Source organism: Colias eurytheme, chromosome 30, assembly GCF_061535395.1.
Source record: "Colias eurytheme isolate Ceu_HAF_F1 chromosome 30, ilColEury1 Martin Lab GWU primary, whole genome shotgun sequence".
Classification (NCBI taxonomy): domain Eukaryota; kingdom Metazoa; phylum Arthropoda; class Insecta; order Lepidoptera; family Pieridae; genus Colias; species Colias eurytheme.
In genome coordinates, this window is record NC_143009.1 from 2,690,671 (window position 1) to 2,713,164 (window position 22,494).

The 22,494-nt window shown below is 32.4% G+C and overlaps 2 protein-coding genes across 2 annotated transcripts in view; one reads left to right on the forward strand and one right to left on the reverse strand.

Moving 5' to 3' along the window:
• Nucleotides 1–3,743: 3,743 nt before the first annotated feature.
• Snx6 (sorting nexin 6) lies at nt 3,744–17,913 on the reverse strand. Its single transcript, XM_090118636.1, has 11 exons — nt 17,735–17,913; nt 17,232–17,357; nt 16,300–16,470; nt 15,706–15,827; nt 14,467–14,635; nt 13,066–13,225; nt 11,639–11,754; nt 7,075–7,184; nt 6,425–6,497; nt 3,996–4,105; nt 3,744–3,859 (listed from the first exon to the last, which is right to left on the reverse strand). Exons 1-11 carry the CDS (start codon nt 17,738–17,740, stop codon nt 3,766–3,768), a joined length of 1,257 nt encoding a protein of 418 aa, XP_089974762.1. The 5' UTR covers nt 17,741–17,913; the 3' UTR covers nt 3,744–3,765.
• Nucleotides 17,914–18,422: 509 nt separating this feature from the next.
• Nf1 (neurofibromin 1) overlaps nt 18,423–22,494 on the forward strand; it is a 69,181-nt gene continuing 65,109 nt past the window's right edge. Inside the window, exons 1-3 of the mRNA XM_090118437.1 lie at nt 18,423–18,553; nt 20,134–20,277; nt 21,658–21,844. Of these exons, the coding sequence (XP_089974563.1) occupies nt 18,494–18,553; nt 20,134–20,277; nt 21,658–21,844 (391 nt within the window). The 5' untranslated portion in view covers nt 18,423–18,493. The remainder of the gene's footprint in view (nt 18,554–20,133; nt 20,278–21,657; nt 21,845–22,494) is intronic.

Consider the following 22,494-nt stretch of genomic DNA (forward strand, 5'->3'; position numbering starts at 1 on the left):
GAGAATTGAAAAGTACAGGTAGACTCGGTAAATTTTGGTCATATATTTTTGTACGGCATTGTTAACCATCGATAGATCCATTAAAAATAATAAGAAACCGCTCAGTGCCGTACAAAAATGGTGGTCCACCAAGTCGGAATTTTTATTTAATTTCCGAGAGTTACCGGGGGTAAATTTGGTCATTTGACCATGGACGGCATCTGTGTCATACTATTGCTATACTGCTTTTAATCCATTATTCCGCAACGCCGTACAAAAATCATGGGGACAAGGGGAAAAAATCGAGAGTTGCAATCCCCTCTCTTTCCCCACTCCAGGGGGTCATTTGACTAAGTACGGCTTCGGTTCCAAAACATTATCTAGCACTCAAAAGTACTATTCAAAGCAATGCCGTCAAAAAATAATTGTTCTTTTAAATGTATACCAATAATCATCTTAATTTCATCGAATTCTTAATATAAAGAGCTGTAAGGTCATTTGACCTTGTACGGGAACTTATTTTTTAACATGATATTGTAAAATTCAATTGTTGTATAGTATTGCCGTTCAAAAGAAACCGTTCTAAAAAAAGTTATAGAGAAATGCAAAACCAGAAATTTTGTTAAAGTTTAAACATCGTAGATTAATGAAATATAATAGTTTTCTACACTTTATTCGTTGTTTTAAATAGTATTAACATAGATAAATTAGGAAAAAACGATGCCGTACATTTTTGTGCAGACCACATCTTTTAGGCTGATGAAAGCGACGAAAGCTACAATTTTAAGGGTGCTTTATGGCCATTTGATACAGTACGGCATTAACATATTTTTACCCAACTACGGCAAAGCAAAAGGAGGGTTATGGTTGTTTACAGGTCATGTATGTATGTTCATCTATTCCCTCGTAACTTCTAAACTACTTATCAGAATTCGACAAATGACATATCATTAGAAGCGTCTGAATTGTTCACTGGATAACCAGCGACTAGCTAGCTAAAGGCTATATGGGGTTTCACAAAATCTAATGTGGCGCCCTCTAGCGGACAAAACATACAGAGTAAAAAAATAAAGTTAAGATAAATATGCAGTGTTTGGTATCATTTGAAAGCGCTTTACTTGTACATTTTGAATATGTATATATTACTAGCATTTGCTTGTGACTTTACCTGTATTCATGGACTGATTGCATATAATTCACATCTTTTCGTTCATAGCATTTTTAATTAGTTCAATTTAACGGAGTCCATTCCACCTGACTGTCAATTTCCAAGGTGATAATTAACCACCTCGAGCTTCTTAATATTAATGTTTATTTATATTTTATTATAAAAATATAAAGCAAACATTTCGTTATATGGATTTTTTTCTTTTTCAGATTTTGCCTTTGAACCAACGAAAATGTACGGCACATGAAAAAATATTATCTATGCATAAAATACTTTAAAAATAAATTTATTTCGTGTTGTGTCAAATGACCCCCTGGAGTGGGAAAAGAGAGGGGATTACAACTCTCGATTTTTTCCCCTTGTCCCCATGATTTTTGTACGGCGTTGCGGAATAATGGATTAAAAGCAGTATAGCAATAGTATGACACAGTTGCCGTACATGGTCAAATGACCAAATTTACCCCCGGTAACTCTCGGAAATTAAATAAAAATTCCGACTTGGTGGACCACCATTTTTGTACGGCACTGAGCGGTTTCTTATTATTTTTAATGGATCTATCGATGGTTAAGAATGCCGTACAAAAATATATGACCAAAATTTACCGAGTCTACCTGTACTTTTCAATTCTCATCTGCACTCAGTTGGACAGCTTACAAGTGACGGCATAGTGATGAATCTTATTATTTTTTGCTCTGCTATCGTTCTAGATATGTCCCCTGGTGGTTCATTTGACCCATATTTTTGTCCTATGCGGGCTTGTAGTCTACAACAATTAATGTGACTTTTTACTTTTTCGGTACTATAGAGTGTTCAACAACAATCACACATAAAAATATAAGGATAAGTAGAAATAAAACAAGGCATATACAAGTATAATTCGTATATTTTAAATACATTTAAAATAATAACTATTAACAATACTTTTGATTTGGCCAAAACAAGTGGAATATAATTTATATAATTAAAAAAAACACGTCCATCGACATACTTATATTAATAATAATTATATTATATTCTTAAGCTATGATCATGCTATACAAAAACATGAAAAAATCGACTTAAATATATATTTGCTTCAGTATAATATGTGCCAATCTATACTTAATATTATAAAGCTGAAGAGTTTGTTTGTTTGTTTGAACGCGCTAATCTCGGGAACTACTAGTCCGATTTGAAAAATTCTTTCGGTGTTAGCTAGCCCATTTATCGAGGAAGGTTATAGGCTATATATCATCACGCTACGGCCAACAGGAGTGGACCTACGGGAGTGAAACCGCGCGGAGCAGCTAGTTTATGATAAAATTACTTTGGAAGATAGTTCGTGCTAATGAAGAATCGAATCAATTTATTACACTGGTATGAAAAAATATAAAAATCATAATTTTATAACGTAAAAAAAACAATTATTGGATATGTTTTTTAATCATAATAAATAATTTTATGCAAAATTTTATCGTGAAACAAAATTAAAGTATGTACTTTAAACGCCAAACCAACCTTTGACATCGACATAAAAGAAAGAAAAAATAGAGCTAAATAATTATTTAGTTCTATTTTTTTTTAATTAATTAATTTATCTATGTGTGGAAATTGGTTTTATTTATACAAATATATCTACTAAATCAAGGACAATACATAATTAATCTAAAAAATCGGAATGTAAATATATTACAACTCGCCTCATTAAAATTTTATTTATTTTTATTAATTATTTATTTAATAAAATCAATTAATTCAACAATTTAAAAAAAAGCTCATAGTACATATAAGATCCCACCGCAGGATTAGTGCGTTCATAGTTTTTTTTTTGCTAAAACCAAAATTTTATATATATTTAATATTTATAATTAGGAGAAATGCTTGCGGCCAAATTTTGACTGGCAACCTAGTCGATATATATTATCCTAATTATAAATATACATAAAAGCATGGACGTATAAAAAAAGACATGCATAAAAGTTTATTTTAACAAAAAAACTGTGAACGCAATAATCCTGCAGTGGGATCTTAGACTATCAGTGGCTACTCCATAGCTTTTTACATTTCTCTTCCACATGAACATACATTTTTTTAACGACCCTATATATTTATTTCTAAATAAGCCAAAATAACAGTCATTTAAGATGTAATGATCAGCTAAAAAATTGAAACCAATAAACATTTATATAAAAGCGTCTCCATAGTTTTTAATGCTTACAACTTATTTTGTAAGACATTTTTTGTGTCTGTTTTCCAATATTATTTGTTATTTTTCATTTTAACCTAAATAAAAATAAAATGATGAGAGACTTTAAACAAGTAGCCTTATTACGAATAAAATTTTATTTTCACTGGTTTATTTCAAATTATATTATTTGTATCAAATTAAAAAAAAAAATCGTTGCTTTACATTGCACAATTAAAATACATTACAATAAAAATAATTACTTAATAAACATTTATCGAAGTGAAACTTCTTTAAGCGCGTTGAGAGTAAAATTTGAAGTTCGCGTAATGGCAATACCGTCACGTCATGGAGTACGGCGACGATTTTGGTATCTTTGAATCTCGCCAAAGAAGTTTCACTTCTGACACGTGTGGTCGGCACACACGCTCTTTATAAATTATAAATAAATATCTATTGACATTCCTTCAACATTTGCAGAGATTTCCTGAACAACTCTTGTTGCGCACGCGCGTGTTTAATCTCAAGTTCGGCCAATTCTATCAAACTGTAAAAGAAATAATTGATATATTAGTTATTTACAGAAGTAAAATAAAAATCTATAGTTTTATTATAATGCTCGAAGGTTTGTTTGCTTGAACGCACTAATCTCAGGAAATAATGTTATAATGAAATAATCTCACCTCTTTCTAAACGCAGCGACCCGTCTCGTTCTGAAATCGATCAACTCTTCTCTCGCTCGAGCGGACAGTTGTTCGAATCGTGCGCAAGCTTCCGATTGCGCTTGTTCCGCCTGTATTAATTAATAAATAATGAATGAATGGATGAATAAATGAATAAATATATGTGTAAGTGTGTGCTTGGTGTGAATTGTAAAAGTAAACATTAGATTGGTGTTTTATGAGTGTGAAAGTTGCCAGTAAAGTTGGTTTTTAAAACTTTGCTGACAGTTTTAGAATTTCTGTATATGTTCTGTTTAGCTTATTGCCTAGTTATAATATAAAATATGGTTCTAAAAATGTAAAGTGTCGTGAAATAAAGTTCTGAGGCTTCCTGATATATTAAGTTAAGCTTATCTATCAGTTAAGATGACTAATTATCTCACTAATATCATAAGTGTTTGTGAGGATGGATGTATGGATGTTTGTTACTCTTTTACGTAATTACTACTGAACCGATTACAATCTAATTGGAATGTAGGTAGCTGAAGACCCAGAATAAGAAATAGGCTACTTTTTATCCCGGAAATCCCACAGGAACGGGAACTATGCGGGTTTTTTTAAACGCGGGCGAAGCCGCGGTCGGAAATCTAATCTATGAAAATAAACTTCAAGTGAATAAGGGACATTATTAATAATAAGTAGTTAGACCTTTCTTATATCTTTAGATGTCTAAGAGATATAGAAGTCTATTTTGTTATAGGCCATCCACAGGTCTGCCGAACAACGTGACAAACAACGAACACATAGGGACGGCGCTATACAGAGAAGCGAGAAGGAAATAAGTACATCACTTTTCTTCATATAGGGCTGTCCCTACTCCCTATGTGTTCGTTGTTCGGCAGACGTGTGGATGGCCTATTAAATCGTCTATGTGTGCTATTTTTTCTGTGTATATATTTTTTGTGTTTGTGTGCAATAAAGTGCCTTTAAACATATTGTTGTTTTTATTTATATATCCTGTATCACCCTGATACTTATATTGATTCGTGCTATATATGAGACAAGTTATATTGAGAAAGATTCTACTATTAGCGTCGTAAATACTAAATATTATCTCTTACTTTATTTAAAAAACAAGTCATTATTTATTTATTTATTTATTTGATAATTTTGAATAGTTTTTTATGATCACCCAAAAGTTTTTAAATGTAACTACCCCTACCAATATTTCGCCTTTTTTCTTATATTCGATTATATTTCTTTATTAGTTTTTTATGATAAGGGATGATATGGTATTTATGGTATTTATGATATGGCCCTACGAATACGAATTTTTCCCCTTTTTTCTTATATTTTTGACCTAGTGTAGAATTTATGACAAAATATATAGTGTCAAGCGTGCATTTACCTCTTGTACTTCCATTGGCTTGCAAGAAAATAATGTGCTTGTGAATAATTGACATTTTATATAAAAAATTATGAAAAAGGATTATACAGCGTGTTTTTTGATAAATATAATTACTAAATTCATTTCTTATTACTTATCATTAAAAGAGCAACTATGGAGTTTCTCGCCGGTTCTTCTCCATAGATACTGCTTTCCGAATCGGTGGTAAATGTTAAAAATATGTAATGACGATTCAAAAGTGCTTCTAGAAGAAGTCTAATTGAATAAATAAATGTTTGAGTTTGAGTTTGAAATTTAATTATTGTTCAAAATCTATATCCATTGAGCTAATTTGACGAAAGCTATTCATAATATAAATTGTGCGTAAAATAGACGGATAATAATAGTGTTTTTGTATTTATAAAGAACATGCTGTATAAAACGTTGATGCAGTATTTTATAAGGTGAATTACAAACAACAGTAATACAGTCAAAAACATAGAAGTAATGTCAATTTTACCATAAATACGAAATAAGTGAACCAATTTTGAGAAATTTTGTAGTAGAAATTGAATTAATATCAAATTGAAAATTGAAAGTGCACATACGTATCAGAAGTGAAACTTCTTTGGCAAGATTCAAAGATAAAAAAATCGTCGCCGTACTCAATGACGTGACGATATTGTCATGACGCGATCTTGAAATTTTACTCTCAACGCGCCTAGAGATGTTTCACTTCAATAAACATTGTTGTGTCTTTACTATTTCTTTTTATAATGATGTACAAATATATTTATCATAATGTCATATCGTTATTATAAAGATATTTTTTGAAGTGAAACTTCTTTATCGGGGTTGGTTAAAAATTTTGTGTAACATTTTTTCGTTACGCGTGACATTTTTCCGTTACGCGCCATCTTTTTCTTATCCCTACCACGCGTGATTCGACGTATTTCTATAAAGTTGCATATAGTAAATTATTTTTTGAAAAATGAGGTCATAAAGAAGTTCCACTTGTTACGTGTGTACACTAGTACACGCACACATTTTTTTTTAAACTTACGGCATGCACATCCTTGTTCTTAGCTCTCGCGCGTTCTAAATTTCTGTTAGCAGCTTCGTACGCAGCCAGACATCTACAAAAAAACATGTTTTTTAGTTCAACGGTTTATTTTCCCTGAGTCTTTGATCATATTTTAATAATTTACTTATTGGATAACATAGATAATTACTTCATTTGAATGAAGTCTGAAAATGTCGCTGATTCGATCCTATTCTTATTTGGATCGCATAGTACAATATTAACGTCGTCATTGTGTCAGCTATTGACAGACATACTGAATCAGGAATTTTTGATAAATTTTCAAATAGATAAATTTCAATCACGAGGCAAGATTCGAACCCGCGGCTTTCGCCAATCCGGGGCGAGGCCCGGACAGGACTCGGCCATCCATGATATCAAGGTATATTTAGTTTATTAAGTATATAATATTATGCCATAAAACAAAAAAATAAATTTTATTTGCCCATAACTTAGCAAGTTTTGAGTTACAGATGTCGTGGGCAGTATTAAATTTATTTTCTAAACTATTTTTCAATTTATTCATTGGGTTTAAGCGTGAAGTTACAGATAGATAGACAAAAAAAAACGAATGTTATTTGTAATCAATAACCTTTACAATTTATGATAATTAATAAATAAATAATAATTACCTGAGTCGTCTAACAAGTACTGCTTTAGCTGCGTGTGTGTCGCGCATGTAGTAGCGGAGTGTGTCCGCCAGTTTCAGATCTTGATCTGATGCCATGCGACCTTCGATTTTCTGTTGAAAATATTATATTATTGTTATCTATACTAATATTATAAAGAGGAAAGGTTTGTATGTATGTATGTATGTATGGTTTTTACGCATAAACTACTGGACCGATTTTGATGAAATTCGGCACAGAAAAGGGTCTAAAGACCCTGAGAAAGTACATAGGCTACCTTTTATTGCGAAATATGTACCACGGGCGAAGCCGGGGCGGACCGTTAGTAGGTAATAATATAATAGACAAGTTTTATAAAAATATGCAACTGGTACGTTATACTTAAATTAGTACTTGGAAGTAGTAAAATACATTTTTTTGTTAATTTGTGAAATATTTTTAAATCACTACATAGTATAAAACAAAATCGCTTTCTCTGTCCCTATATCCCTATGTATACTTAAATCTTTAAAACATCCCAACTGATTCTGATGCAGTTTTTTTAAAAGATACGAGTGATTACAGAGGTAGGTTTTAGTATATATTTTAGACAACGCGGGCAAAGCTAGTTAAAAATATAAAATTAATACAAATAAATAAAAAAAAAAATAAAAAATAAAAATAGTTTATTTCCTTTCTAAATTTTACACAATTTGGAGTAGTAGGGCCCTCCTAGTAAGTTTAAGATAAAACCTGTGTCAGGAGGACCCGCTCTTCCTTAACTTAAAATAGGTTATCTACATGAAAAAAATAAACTGTTAATAACTAAATACATATTAATAGTTAAGTGTGGAGTGTATGATTGTGTGTGTGTGATGTGTTTGTGTATTGTGTGTTGTGTGTGTGTGTGTGTGTGTGTGTGTGTGTGTGTGTGTGTTTGGATTTGTCGGTTTATGTATGAGCACGAGTTTGTGAGTGAACGAATTTAAATAGCAATTAATATTTACCAGCTAATGATTACACGTGGTTATAGTTAAATAAATAATATAAAAGTAATAATTACACAGTGCATGACGTAGCAAGAAGGTTTTCTGTGTCATCATAATTTAGTGTTTTTAGCCAATTCATTATTTTATTTTTTAAATCACAACAAGTTAGTCTATTAATGTTAAATAATTTATTTAGATGATTATATATATAAGCTGAGTTAGCCGAGTACTGGCGTCTGGCAAAAACAGTTTTGGTACAACGAGTTTTAATTACCTCCTTCCTTCTTCTTCCCTCCACTGTGGTATAAATAAATGGTGTTTTTTTGTGTGTTTTTATTGTAATAAGTAAGATGTATAGTTGTCTGACTGATAGAATATCACATAGTTTATACAGATCTGTCGTTGGAAACCGGCGAGGTTTTCGATACATGACTTTCAGAAGACACCTATGCACACGCTCCATTTCTATGAATTTAGATTTGTTAGCTCCCCCCCAGATAGGAATACAATATGCTAAGATTGATTGAACTAAGGACTTGTATATTTGATTCCTAAGCTTATGTGAAGTTACATGTCTCAAAGATTTAAAAATCCAGATTAGTTTCCGTGCTCTTTCGTTCATATAATCAATGTGTGAATGCCAAGATAAGCGGTGATCAAGTATGATCCCAAGATATTTTGTAGTAAAAACTTTTTCAATAGTGTCGCAAGTACAATTTAAATTATTAGTTCCATCACATTCGTGGAGCTTAATGTTAAGATTAGGATTAGGTTGTGTTTTATTATTAATGGAGAAGCATATGTAATTAGTTTTTTTAATGTTTAAAGTGAGGAGATTACTTATTAACCAATCAGAAATTTTAGAAATACCTATCTGTGCCGCGTTAAATACAGAAAGCCATGAATTCCCACTAAACACTATCGCCGTATCATCTGCGTAAGAGAAGATTTTTCCATTTAATATACTTAAATTAGTGAGATCATTGATATAGACTAAAAAGAGCGTTGGTCCGAGAACGCTTCCCTGTGGCACACCACAGATAACGCCTCTATCGCAGCTAATATAATTTTCTATTTTTACACATTGAGTCCGCTCTGTTAAATAACTTTCCATTAGATTAAGGGGTGTACCACGAATGCCTGCATGCTCCAGCTTACGGATAAGAATAGGGATGGAAACAGTGTCAAAGGCCTTTTTCAAGTCTAGAAAAACAGCCAAACATTTTTTGCCTTCATCCAGTCTGTCAGATATAAGAGATGTTAATTTCAACACAGCATCTTCGGTTGAAAGACCGCGCCTGAACCCAAACTGTGAGTCAGAGAAGATGTTATATTTTTCAAAGTAATTAAGGAGTCTACTATTAATGAGCTTTTCGATAACTTTAGAGATTGCTGGCAGAACTGAGATGGGGCGATAATTATTGACATCGGATCCATCCCCACCCTTATACACCGGAACAACTACTGACTTTTTCAGCTGAGCAGGGAATATACCTGTACTAAAACATAAGTTCGCTAAGTGACAAATAGCAGGAGCTACAATAGAAGAGCAAATTTTAAGAAATTTTGTAGGTATTTTGTCCCACCCTGGGGCACTATCAGATTTTAACGTCGTGATTATTGTTTTAACTTCACTGACATCGGTTTTTAGAAGAACGAAAGAAGAGCTGTTTAGGTTAGTCGTGTTTGGAGCAGGGTTCCTTACCAAATTAGAATTTTTAGTCAAAAGTTGATTTGCCAACTCTTTACCGACATCAGCGAAAAAATCATTAACCAAATTTACCGAATTGCAAGGAGAAGAATCCGACTTGAGAAGATCTTTACTGTGTAATTTAGCTGGTTTAAAGTTGGTAATTTGTCTTATCGATTTCCATAATTCTTTTGAGTTTTTAGCTGCTTTACTTAACATTTCTCTGTCATAATTTCGTTTTAATTTTTTAATCAAGTTATTACAATGGTTTCTGTAACGTCTATATGTAAGTTTTAAAATATCGTTTAGAGGGTCCGCTTTAACTTTAAGTTGCATTTGATTTCTATTTCGGATACACCTGAGAATACCTGCTGTTATCCACGGTTTAATAGTTCGGTGTTTTTTGGTCGTTCTTCTTATTGTTTTACTCTCATCTAATGCCTCAGATAAATATAACTGTAGGCACTCAGTGACTAAATTAGGATCATCGCACAATAACAGAGACTCTAAATTCTTTTGAAGAAGCCTATCATAGGCTTCATCATAATTCACATATTCAATAATTTTTGTATTTACGGTATGAATTTTAAGTTTTGATATACTTAAGAAAATTGTTAGATGATCAGTGATACTGGTATTTAATACAGCAGAATTTGCCGAAAATTTTGAATTGTTTAGCTTCACCATAAAGTGGTCTAAGCAACTAGACTCTCTCGTTGGCAGCGTGTGTGCAGCAAGAAAACCATGATCAGCCAGCATATTTAAATAAGTAACTCTATTATTACGTTCGTAAGATTGTTCGTTCATACTATTTAGAATGTCAATATTTATATCTCCTGTTATAATTATGTTACGATGTGATTTTATATTTACAAGGTGGTTATTAAGAGATTCTATATATTCGGACGCATTTTGTTTAGAGGGTGATCGGTAGATGCCCAAAATGGTAAGGTCAAGGATTTCCAGCTGCACACAAGATGCATGTACCAATTTAATTTCTTTTAGGTTAGGTCTGAGATAGGATTTAGCATAGATAATAACTCCATCGTTTTGATTTTGATTAAATACCGATTCTAGTGCAGTATAATCTGGTATTTGTGGGATAGGTTTAAATTTATTTAATCTACATTCTGTAAAAATTAGTACGTCCACATCAGATTTTAGTACCGATACAGTTGTTAGGAAGTCATTTAGGTTACGGTAGATACTTCTTATATTTTGGCACATTATAGTAAGATCTGCATTTGAAATATTTATGGATTTAGTAAGGTCCTGTATATCACAACTTATTTGTGGAAATGGCCTTGTTTGGTCTAAGTCTCTTATTGCATAAAGTTGATTAACTGCTGCCATTTTTTAAGTAAGTGTACACATGATGTATCAGTGAGGCTTTTATTAAAAAGCAGAAATATTTTATTGGTTCAGAGAGAAATTGACAATGGATAATAATGTCATAATCAAAACAGGCTATGTATGAGATGCTAAAGTATACGGTAGTTAGTATAGATTCCCCCAATAAAAGGTCATGTTTTATGAACTCGTAAGACTGTTTGAATGATAGCAATATGTGTGCGGATTTTGTGTATGTGTGTGTAGTGTAATTTATGATAATAGTTAAATTAAGTGTGGTGTGAGTTGAAATATGAGTAGTTAGGTGAGTAGAATAGTGTACTGAGATACATCGAGAATTCATACTAGTTGAGGCATCAAACATTTCAAACTCCTGTATATGCTTAGATACAATGCAAAAATTAAAAGTAAAGTAAAGTGAAAAAAAAAATAACATGATTGAACTAAATAAATAGCATAAAGTCACTAAATTACTTTAAAATTTTCATTACCTTTTCAAATGTACCTTTCAATAAATAAGTCGATATCAAAAATTAACTTTAAATAACCAAATACTCACTCTACACTTATCAAATGTATCAGCGGCTCTAGTTAGGAACCGTTCAGTGGGCGGCTGTTCCCGAGACCCCAGTTGTGTGATACACGACGACAGCTTTATATGTGCGTCCGCTACTTCTGCAAATTTATTTATTTGTTTATTATTTGAAAACATAATTGATATTTATTATTTAGTTTTATAATGAATCTATACTTTACTACATAGTATAAAACAAAGTCGCTTTCTCTGTCCCTATGTCCCTTTGTATGCTTAAATCTTTAAAACTACGCAACGGATTTGGATGCGGTTTTTTTTAATAGATAGAGTGATTCAAGAGGAAGGTTTTAGTATATAATTTATTCGGTTTTAGACAAAGCGGACGAAGCCGCGGGCGGTAAGCTAGTAATATTATAAAGCTGAAGAGTTTGTTTGAACGCTCTAATCTATATCGACTGTTTCCTTTTCTAATAGCTAGGTTAGGCGGGTAGGATGCCGTGACAAAAACATAACATGAAACTGCGCCGCGAGCTGAAAAAGATTGGGAACCCCTGCTATAGGCCTTACCCCAGTTGGGGACACGGGACTTCACTTTTTTATAGATAATCCTTGTAATTACGATAATAGCTATAGGAAAATGTTAGGGTCGGGATATTCTGATTATACGGATAGGTATTTATTATTTTGTTTGATTGTTTGAACGCGCTAATCTCAAGAACTACTGGTCCGATTTGAAAAATTCTTTGGGTGTTAGATAGCCCATTCATCGAAGAAGGCTATATGCTATATATCATCACGCTAAGACCAACAGGAGCGGAGCAACGCAGGTGAAACCGCGGAGCGCAGCTAGTGATTTATAAAAGAGACTTTTTTAAATAGAAAATATTCGATCGTTCAGCGATATTCGAACCCGCGTCTTTCGTCTTTCCTGACCTCATCTTATTTGCTTTTAATAACTCAGGCCCCGGAATCACAGACACAATAGAAAATTTATTGTGTCGTGGACCGATCGGGCCTTTCGGGGCTCAATGGGTTAATGTTAAACTGTTATATATTTTGAGTAACTCCATATATTATAAATATAAAAAGAGCGTGTGTGACGAGTACACGTGTGAAAGTGAAACTTCATGACCTCGAAATTTTACACTCAATGCACCTAAAGAAGTTTCACTTCAGCAATAATTTATTTTTAAAAATTTTGATATCTACTTTATACAATTCTCTATTCTTAACCTATTTATTATTAAGGGCCGATTTTTCAATGCTTTGATAAAACTTATCAGTCCAAATAAAGTATTACAAGATAAAATTAAAATGTCACATAAACTGTCAAATATGGGCAATTAGAATACATTTTTAAAATGGTAGTTTTATACATTAATCGACGAATAAGTTTCATCCAAGCATTGAAAAATCGGCCCTAAAACTTATAATATTAATATTTTATTCACCTTTATGTTTAGACGTCATCCGATCAACTTTAGTGACAGCTTCCTTCAGATGCGAGTAATACTCTTGTAAGAACGCAGTCTCTTGCTCAAAGAAATCGTTCACATCTCGAACCGTAGCGCCCAAGTATATTTCGTCGGTTGTTGTTGTCATTGAACGGACCTGGGAAAAAAGAAAAATAAATACTTATGTATGTGAATGTGAATTTAATTGCAATTGTTGTTGGTAGCTTTAATTTGAGAAAAAAAGATACTGTATATAAATGTTTTTCTCTTTTTATTTCGTTAAAATATAGTAAATACCAGGTTGCCTGGCAGAGATTGCTGTGTAGCAATAAGGCCGCCTATAGTGCAAATTGTTTGTACCTTATTAGGTTGTACTAGATTTCCTTACATTGTTTTGTAGAATAAAGTATAATAAATAAATAATTATATAGTAGTTGGTAGTTTTGAATGAAAAATAAAGGTTACCTTTACTATTATGAATGTGGTTTTATTTTTTATTCGGTGTAACTTTGTGCTTAAAATAAGGAATGAATAAAAAAATTTTCTTTGTAATTGCCGTTTTACTTTTTAACTAGCATCAACAAAACACATTAGCCAAAATCAAACCGCAAATAACAAATAACGCACAATTTTCATCGATCCTAACCTAGATACTAATAAGATTCAATATACCACCCACCTAACTTCACAAACAACAGGCAATAGCCAAACAAAATCAACCCTTACCTACATACCAATAAGATTCAATTTTCCCCACACATCACTTCACAAATAACACATTTGCCAATCAAAAACAAACCTTAACAGATCGCCAGTAAGGTAAATACCTATACATTTTAGTTTCGCGAAATAAAACCTTACCAGTTAGGAAATAAGGTCCATTTTCATAACATGACATCTACAGAACATACATTATTATTACAAAATCGACTCTTACCTGTTCATGAATAAGATTTATTTTCCCTCCACCTCACACAGATGACAGAAGCCAAACAAAATTAAACCTTACCAGTCCACGTCACTTCATAATAATACAGACAACAAAATCGAACTTTATTCAAACAACAATAAGGTTCAATTTTCTTTTCACCTCACTTCACAAATCCATCTTCTTTATTCAGCCATATAAAATCAGCTCTTAACAGTGTACTAATAAGGTCTATATTCCCTTTACTTGCATCCTATACACAAAATGTTTAGGGGCTGATTTTTCAATGCTAGGATAAAACTTATCCGTCCAATAAAGTATTACACGATAATATTAAAATGTCACGTAAACTGTCAAATACGGGCAATAAGAATACGTTTTTAAAATGGTAGTTTTATACATTATTCGACGAATAAGTTTTATCCAAACATTGAAAAATCGGCCCTTAGCCAAACAAAATGAAACCTTACCAGTCCACCAATAAGGTCCATTTTCCCTCTCGGCTTCGCACACAGATCTTGCTCATATTCGAGGAACACACGTAAATGTGCGTCCTTCCTAAATACAGGGTGCGCTGCCAAACGTTGTAAGAAAACTTCGTGCATGGCTACCGTTTTCTTGAATGTCGCTAGGTATTCACTGAAATAGACAATTTAGTGACTTTTAATTTCCAAATTTTTCAAGAATATAAAAAAAAACATCTAATTGAATTAATACTGATATGATTTAAAAGAGCAACTATGTAGTTTCTTGCCGGTTCTTCTCCGTAGATACTGCTTTCAAAATCAGTGGTAAATGTTAAAAATATGTAATGACATTTCAAAAGTGCTTCTAGAAGAAGTTAATTGAATAAATAAATGTTTGAGTTTGAGTTTGTTTGAGTTTTAATAATTGTTTTGAGTTGAATGTGCATGATTTTGGTGAAAAGTTGATGAATTTTCCTATTTTCCATTGAAGTGGTCGAAAAATTATTATATCTACTAGGAAATTGTTAAAATTGGACATTATAATCCATACTAATATTATAAATGCGAAAGTAACTCTGTCTGTCTGTCTGTTACTCAATCACGCCTTAACTACTGAACCAATTTGCATGAAATTTGGTATAGAGATATTTTGATACCCGAGAAAGGACACAGGATAAGTTTTATCCCGGAGATCCCACGGGAACGGGAACTATGCGGGTTTTTCTTTGACTGCGCGGGCGATGCCGCGGGTGGAAAGCTAGTATGTAATACTTTGAGTTGCACAATGCACATATCGCGATTATGCAACATTGATGAATACGGGAAAACAAATCCATAATTTAGGTATGAAAAGATTAATAAGGCTCAAAGTTCTATTATCTAAAATGTTCAAAGTTTCATTACTTACTAGCTTACCGCCCGCGGCTTCGCCCGCTTTGTCTAAAACCTAATAAATTATATACTAAAACCTTCCTCTTGAATCGCTCTATCAATTAAAAAAAACCGCATCAAAATTCATTGCGTAGTTTTAAAGATTTAAGCATACAAAGGGACATAGGGACAGAGAAAGCGACTTTGTTTTATACTATGTAGTGATAATTAAATCCGAGCTCTACATTATTTCAAAAGGTTAAAAGTTTCATAACTTATACAATAACAACACTATCTTAACTAAAGTCTCGAAAATCAAAATATAAACACCCCTATTTCAAAGCAATAAAAAAAATTGAAAATTAAACTTACTCTTCCAACTCCTCTTTCATTTTAAGGAACTCCTCTCTAGTTAAAGCTCCCTCACCTTCGCCGAGGCGTTGTAACTTTTCGCGGGACGCGTCGAAATCCGGCCGCGGGGGAGCGGGCGGTATCTATAAAAGATGAAAGAATGCTAGCAATTAATAATAAATTATTGTTTTTAGTTATTGTTTTGGAACAAAATAAGCACAAATAGAACAACAAAATTGAGAAATGTTTAAAAATTCGATCACAATGTACGCTTCCTGAGGTCTGTCGTTGCTATTGTACTTCAAAATACGGGTGGGGGAGGGGGTTAGTTATTTGCGCATTACGTTTGAATGAGGAATACCTTGTATATCTTTACTGAAAAAATTGATGCGTTAAAACGCAAGTATAATTGAAAAATGGAAACTATATAAACTTACACTACTTGCACTAAAATTGTATTTTAGTATTCATCGTTTTTTAACAAAATCCACCATGATTGGCAGCAGTATGCAACTGTATCTTTCTTTTTTCCAGAAATATTCTTTCAGATAAAGCGGATATCAATCAAAAGCAAAATTACTGTATTTATTTATTTAAAACCATCTGAATACTTACAATATACCCAGCGTATTCTTCATTCTCTTCGTACCTATCGTGCAACCAAACAAACTCCTCATGTTGCCGCACAACAAGGAATTCCGACTTTTGAAACTCTGGTAGCGTTGTTTTAGTGTGCACCGTGAACTTGACTTTTTCTTTCTCACTTAATGCGTCTGATATGTCCACCTGTGAAACATACATCACTATAGGGGCCGATTTTTCAATGCTTGGATAAAACTTATTCGTCAAATAATGTATAAAACTACCATTTTAAAAACCTATTCGAATTGCCCGTATTTGACAGTTTACGTGACATTTTAATCTAATATTATCGCATAATACTTTATTGGACGGATAAGTTTTATCCAAGCATTGAAAAATCGTCCCTAAGACAACAATGCTTTTGCTGTCTGTCTTCATATGTATGCTTAAATCTTTAAAACTACACAAAGGATTTTGATTTGGATATTGGAGGACGGAAGTCAGGAGGGGAAAACTAGTATTATAATAAATTAATTTGTACTGATATTTTGAAAACAGCTGCATAAAGATAAATAAAATTGTGTAAAGAGTCCTTAGAAATTTTAAGAATGTTGGTTGAAAATAAATGAATTTTGCAATTAGTATTTAATTTAATTTGCCTTGTTTAAAATAGAGGAAAGAACCAATGCAAATTGTAGTTATGTAAAATTAACATTTTGAATAATTCTTTCCTTGGTTGGGACTTTTGAACCTAAAATTATTTTATTGAAATTTGCAATATTATTATTGCATTATTTTTTCCTAGACATGATGCTACTGCTTTGCTCCTATTTGTCTTAGCTTGATGCTATACAGCTTATAGCCTTTCAAAATACATGAACTATGTATCTAACTCAAAAATAATTCTTGGGTTAACACTTTGAAACAAAAATCAAAATCTAATATTAGTATAGCTTGAGACATACCAATAAACTGTTATCTGCCAATGATACATTTTCACTTGGCTTTTTCTTCTCTACAGTGGAGTCTCCAGACGATGGGCTGGATACAGGCACTGTGAGGGGATCGTTGTTGCTTTCTTCCACACAGTCCTGTATAAAAAATAAAAAATACATTTTGTATAAATCCTTTTTTTATAGACAGATTGACAATTTTAATGATATTGTGTTGAGTGGTGTATATCTTAATCTATCTTAATAGAAAGCCACAATAATTATGTATGAGTCAACGTATCATAATAAATGATATGTTATTTTTCGATAGCGGTACACTCACCTCTAAAAAGTGCTATCCACGTCATTATTTTTAATCACGCTAAGAACAAAGTTTTAAGAAGCATTTTGTACTAGCAATTAAGAACATGATAATTCTCTATTGAAGATTGTAAAAAGTTTTATAATTCCAATTGGTATTATTTGGAAACGCCCCCCGGTTTTTTTGCACCGCAACAAAAAGATATTTGACTTACCATCATAGTTCGAAATTTGATTTGTGGTGGCCTGTAAGTTGAATCCAAAGATTTCAATATGAGCTGTGGCGTGCAAAAAAGTGGTTTTCTTACAATAATTACAAGTTATTTACACTTTACGATCGTACAATGATTTCTAACAAGACAAAATCAGAGGAAGCTAAAATCTGTCAAATAGCAACAAAATTTTAATTATTTAATGCTGTCATTGTCATCACAGATTGTCATTGTCACCACATCTGTGGTAACTGGTATTACTATTCACAGTCCGTCTCGCTTTGGAATAAATTTGGGAATACCGATGATAATTGTTATTTTTTATGTAATATGTATAAAATTCACACTATAATTATATCATATATTACACTATAATCCACGGTAAAGTTATCCGAGTTTACTTTTAAATGCATAATACTAAGAAAACAAAGGTTTTAATGAACAGAAACACTTGCGTAGCCGCTGTTCAACAAAATTCTGTGATTTAAGATTATTTCTTTATGCGTTTCCCCCATAAATTCAATGATTTAAGGTGTTCTAAAAAATCTATATAATTAAAATCTCACTGTAATATAAACTTACTACTCTGGTTGCGACTAATTTTGGGTTGCCTTAATGTACAATACTTGCAACCCTAAAGTCTTGTCCTACATCAATAATGAAAATAAAAAAAATGTAACAAAATCGGTAATGGAATTAATCGGGTTTGACGAGTTTGTTTATATTTTATATTAATGAAGAAATACGTTGTAATTTGTGAAAATGGGTACACAAAAGCCGGGAGAATGGGCCAACACTCTAATATCAAGATTTGAAGAACAAGTAAGTACTGAAAATACGCATAAATTTAATGTAGGTGGACCCACCCTTCTATTATTTACATATTTTTTAAATAGAGCTTAAATTACTTTATTATGAATAAAAACAATTGTTTTTCCTGTACACTATGGTTAAAATATGCAGTCATAACATCAAATAAATATAATAAAACATAAGAATAAAAAAATATAAATTATATATGTAGTTACATACAAAAATAATTTTATTCTATTGAATATCACATAATAAAATCGGGGTATGTGCGATCACTCTCATATTTTTCTGCTTCTTAGGGATACATGTATATGAGTTAAACCATAGCGTGTAAGTCCCAATACAGAAAAAAAAATCAATTAAGTACTTCATCTAACATCTGTAATTGCTCCACATTTTATCATAGAAAAAATCAAAGCGAATCTACAAAATGTGACAGCTTCTTTAATGCGACACAGACAAGATCCTATACTTTAGTTAATTTTACAAAAAAATCCTTCTTTATTTGCTTAGGATCAACTTCTTCATCTTTGCATTCTCACATTAAACATAGGACTTATTTCTAAATTCTTTAACGTGTAGTACATGTAAGGATTGTAATATTAAATTTGCTACGGCTATTTGTACCAACGCACTGCTGATGATTAAGTAATATGATTCAACAGCCATCTGACAATATTTTACACATTGATTCAAATTACAATGTTTACCATAAATTTAAGAAGAATCCATTATTCAACATATGCCACTTTTTTTTCATTTGGCTCTAAGGGAATTATCTTCATCATTCTTTCTTTAAGAACTAACAGTCCATTTACATCAAGGAATATATAATTTTTCCCATGTCAGCAAGATCTTTCAATTTCTTTATGCTTTATGCTTTTTTTTTTCACCTATTTTGACTTACCTGTATACACCTGCTTTCCAGGTAGTTATACACTGAAATGAGTAGGCAAGCATACCTAGGCATATTCTGTGTATCAAAAACTATCAGTGAGATAACTTTCATTTGGTTATCAAAAGTATGAAGGTGATGAAAAAAAATCGATAAAAGTTAATTTAATTAAAAATAGCCATGACCACTTTTCGATAGGCAAGCAATTATAGGCATATTTGTTTATAAAAAATATGTCTCATCTGATTATCAGATCGGTGAAGGACGATCTCCCACGGGCTCTTAGACCATAATGCTTTAAAATTGTAAGCCATATGTTAAGGATCAAAATTTTTCGACAGATTACAGTCTTGTGAGAAGGTGTTTACAATGTAATGGTGTCACAGATAATATAATAATTTTCAAACCATTTTCACAACTACCCCACAAATAAAAATACAAATATTCCGCTGCTAGGTACCCTACAATTTATAGTAAAAATATCATAATTTTCAAACCGCTTTCTACATAGTACAACTATCATAAACTTCAAACCATTTCTACAACTACCCTACAAATTAAATAACAAATATTAAAAATAATAATTTTCACAGCTACCCTACAAATTAAAGTACAAATGTCATAATTTTTAAAACATTTCTACAACTACCCTACAATAAAAAAAAACAAATTTTAAAAACAATAATTTTCACAGCTACCCTACAAGACCGGCGCCCAAAATCTACACTCGCGTATAAATGAAGAGCAGTGTAAGGCATGCCTTGTGCAAATCAGCAGGCACAGGTTTTCCCTTGTTATTTCTGGCCTTACGAAGATCTTGCAGAGAGTTAATGAATTGGTAAGTTATTTTGTAATAAAATTTTTGTTGAAAATACTTGTTTGTTGTCTTTTCGTCTACTTGATATTAATAGGGAGTATAAAAAAATTACCAATCTTCTATTAGATGATACATGTAATATTCAAGGCCAAATCTAAAAAAATATAATATATGTATATGTCGTGGCCATATCGTAAATTTGCTCATTTCATGATATGACTGGCCATTTCACGAAATGGTCGCATTTCGTGAAATGGCCAATTTAGTTTGGCCACATCATGATGTGGCTTGAGCAGATCAATGATAAGAAATCGTTTCACGATATGGCCAACTAAACGCGCGGTTTTTTCATGAAATGATCAAAATTATTTGATCATATCGTAAAATAGTTACATTAATCATTGGTAGAGGCGCTGCAAGCTCTGTGTTTATGTGACAAGATGGCGGCCGCTGGCGAAAATTTAATTATTCGCAGTTAAAAACTTCATAATTCGTTTAATAACAATATGAAGAAAGTCCTAGCAAAGAATTTACGACTGTTCGAGTACTATGGAAAATGTGGATATCTTATATTATGTATTTTTTAGGATATATATGTATATATCCTACTATAGTATTATAATTGTTTGTTTTTTAAAAAGCGATCCGCTTCTGGCACTCGCCGGCCGCTGCCGCGGCACGCTCGCTTTGCTCGCTCGGCTCGTGCGTTGTTTATCAAAGTCTAACCTAACCTAACCTAACTGTTTTTTATTGCAAAAATGATTCGCATGGACTCTTTATATTTTATACGATCTGGCCAAATGTGGATGGCCAAATCGTGAAACGTTGACGATTTAACGATCTGATCAAACTATGTTGGCCATTTCACGAAATGCGACCATTTCGTGAAATGGCCAGTCATATCATGAAATGAGCAAATCTACGATATGGCCACGACATATATATAAAACCGGATGATATTTTCGAGGATTCTGTTGGATCAAAAAACATAAAATATTAAAATTGACTAGATAAAAAAAATCACGAAGTTACCTCTAATTTTCACACGTACGATTTCTACTTGACATGGTAATACCTATTATATTTTTTTTTTCATAAACAATTACCTATATTAAAACATTTGCGAAGACTGTCAAATTCATGTTGTGTAATTACTTTTAGTTTTGATTTTATCACGAGAAAACACTTTTATGGAGATAAAACTAAACGTTTTAACATGCGAAAAAAAGAAAGCCAAACTGCATGATGCAGACCGGAGTTCTAATTTAACTTATTTACCCGACATGTTAGATGATATGATGATACAATATATTTAAATCATGTCTATCATCTAACATGTTGGGTCATTCTTCTTTATATAATTACTAATTAGCTGTATATTATATTTTTCTCTTCTTCCAGTACCAACCGACCCTCACAACATGCGTGACTCGACCGCTAACAGAAATAGAGAAAGGCTACCACGATAGTCTGGTCATTGTGCTCGATACTTTGGAGATATGTTTGAGCTCACAGCCGAAGGACACGGCTAAGTATGAAGAGGCTATGAACGTTAAGATACTGTTGAGGGAGGTCTGCCAGTTTATTGGTGAGTTTGTTTGTGTGTAGGTACGAAAATGATGTGGGGATTTTAAGTGGGTTTTTGTATGGAAAAAGTTTATTTTTAATACTCAATGTGAACAACATATTATCTATTCTTTTTATAATGATTTTGAATTGTTTTGGTTTTTATGGAAATAATGGCAACGTACTTGGTTTTGTTTAAGAGAGGTTAAAATAATAGTTGTTTTCTACTATTTTCCATTTTATCTCTCACAGAAATGAAGCAAACAAAACTTAAATACAATATTTATTAGTTTGTGTTTGTATGTCACCATTACATACATATAGCGCCCGGCAAACTTCTTGGCTAAAAAGTAGCGTGGTGGGGGAAGCTTGCGCATATAAAAATGTACTAAAACTTGATGCACAAACTTCCCCCACCACGCTCCTTTTTAGCCAAGAAGTTTGCCGGGTGCTATATGTATGTAATGGTGACATACAAATACAAACTAATAAGAGAATACAATGGACAATAGTAGAAAATAACTATTATTAAAGTGAAACTTTTATTACATCGTCTCAAACTTTTTGGTCTGTGTAGCGCATGTCGCGTGTATCGCGGCTGCCGAGTAGGTATACCTACTCGGCAGCCGACCGTCACGCGACATGCGCTACACAAAGCAGTGTTCGGAACCG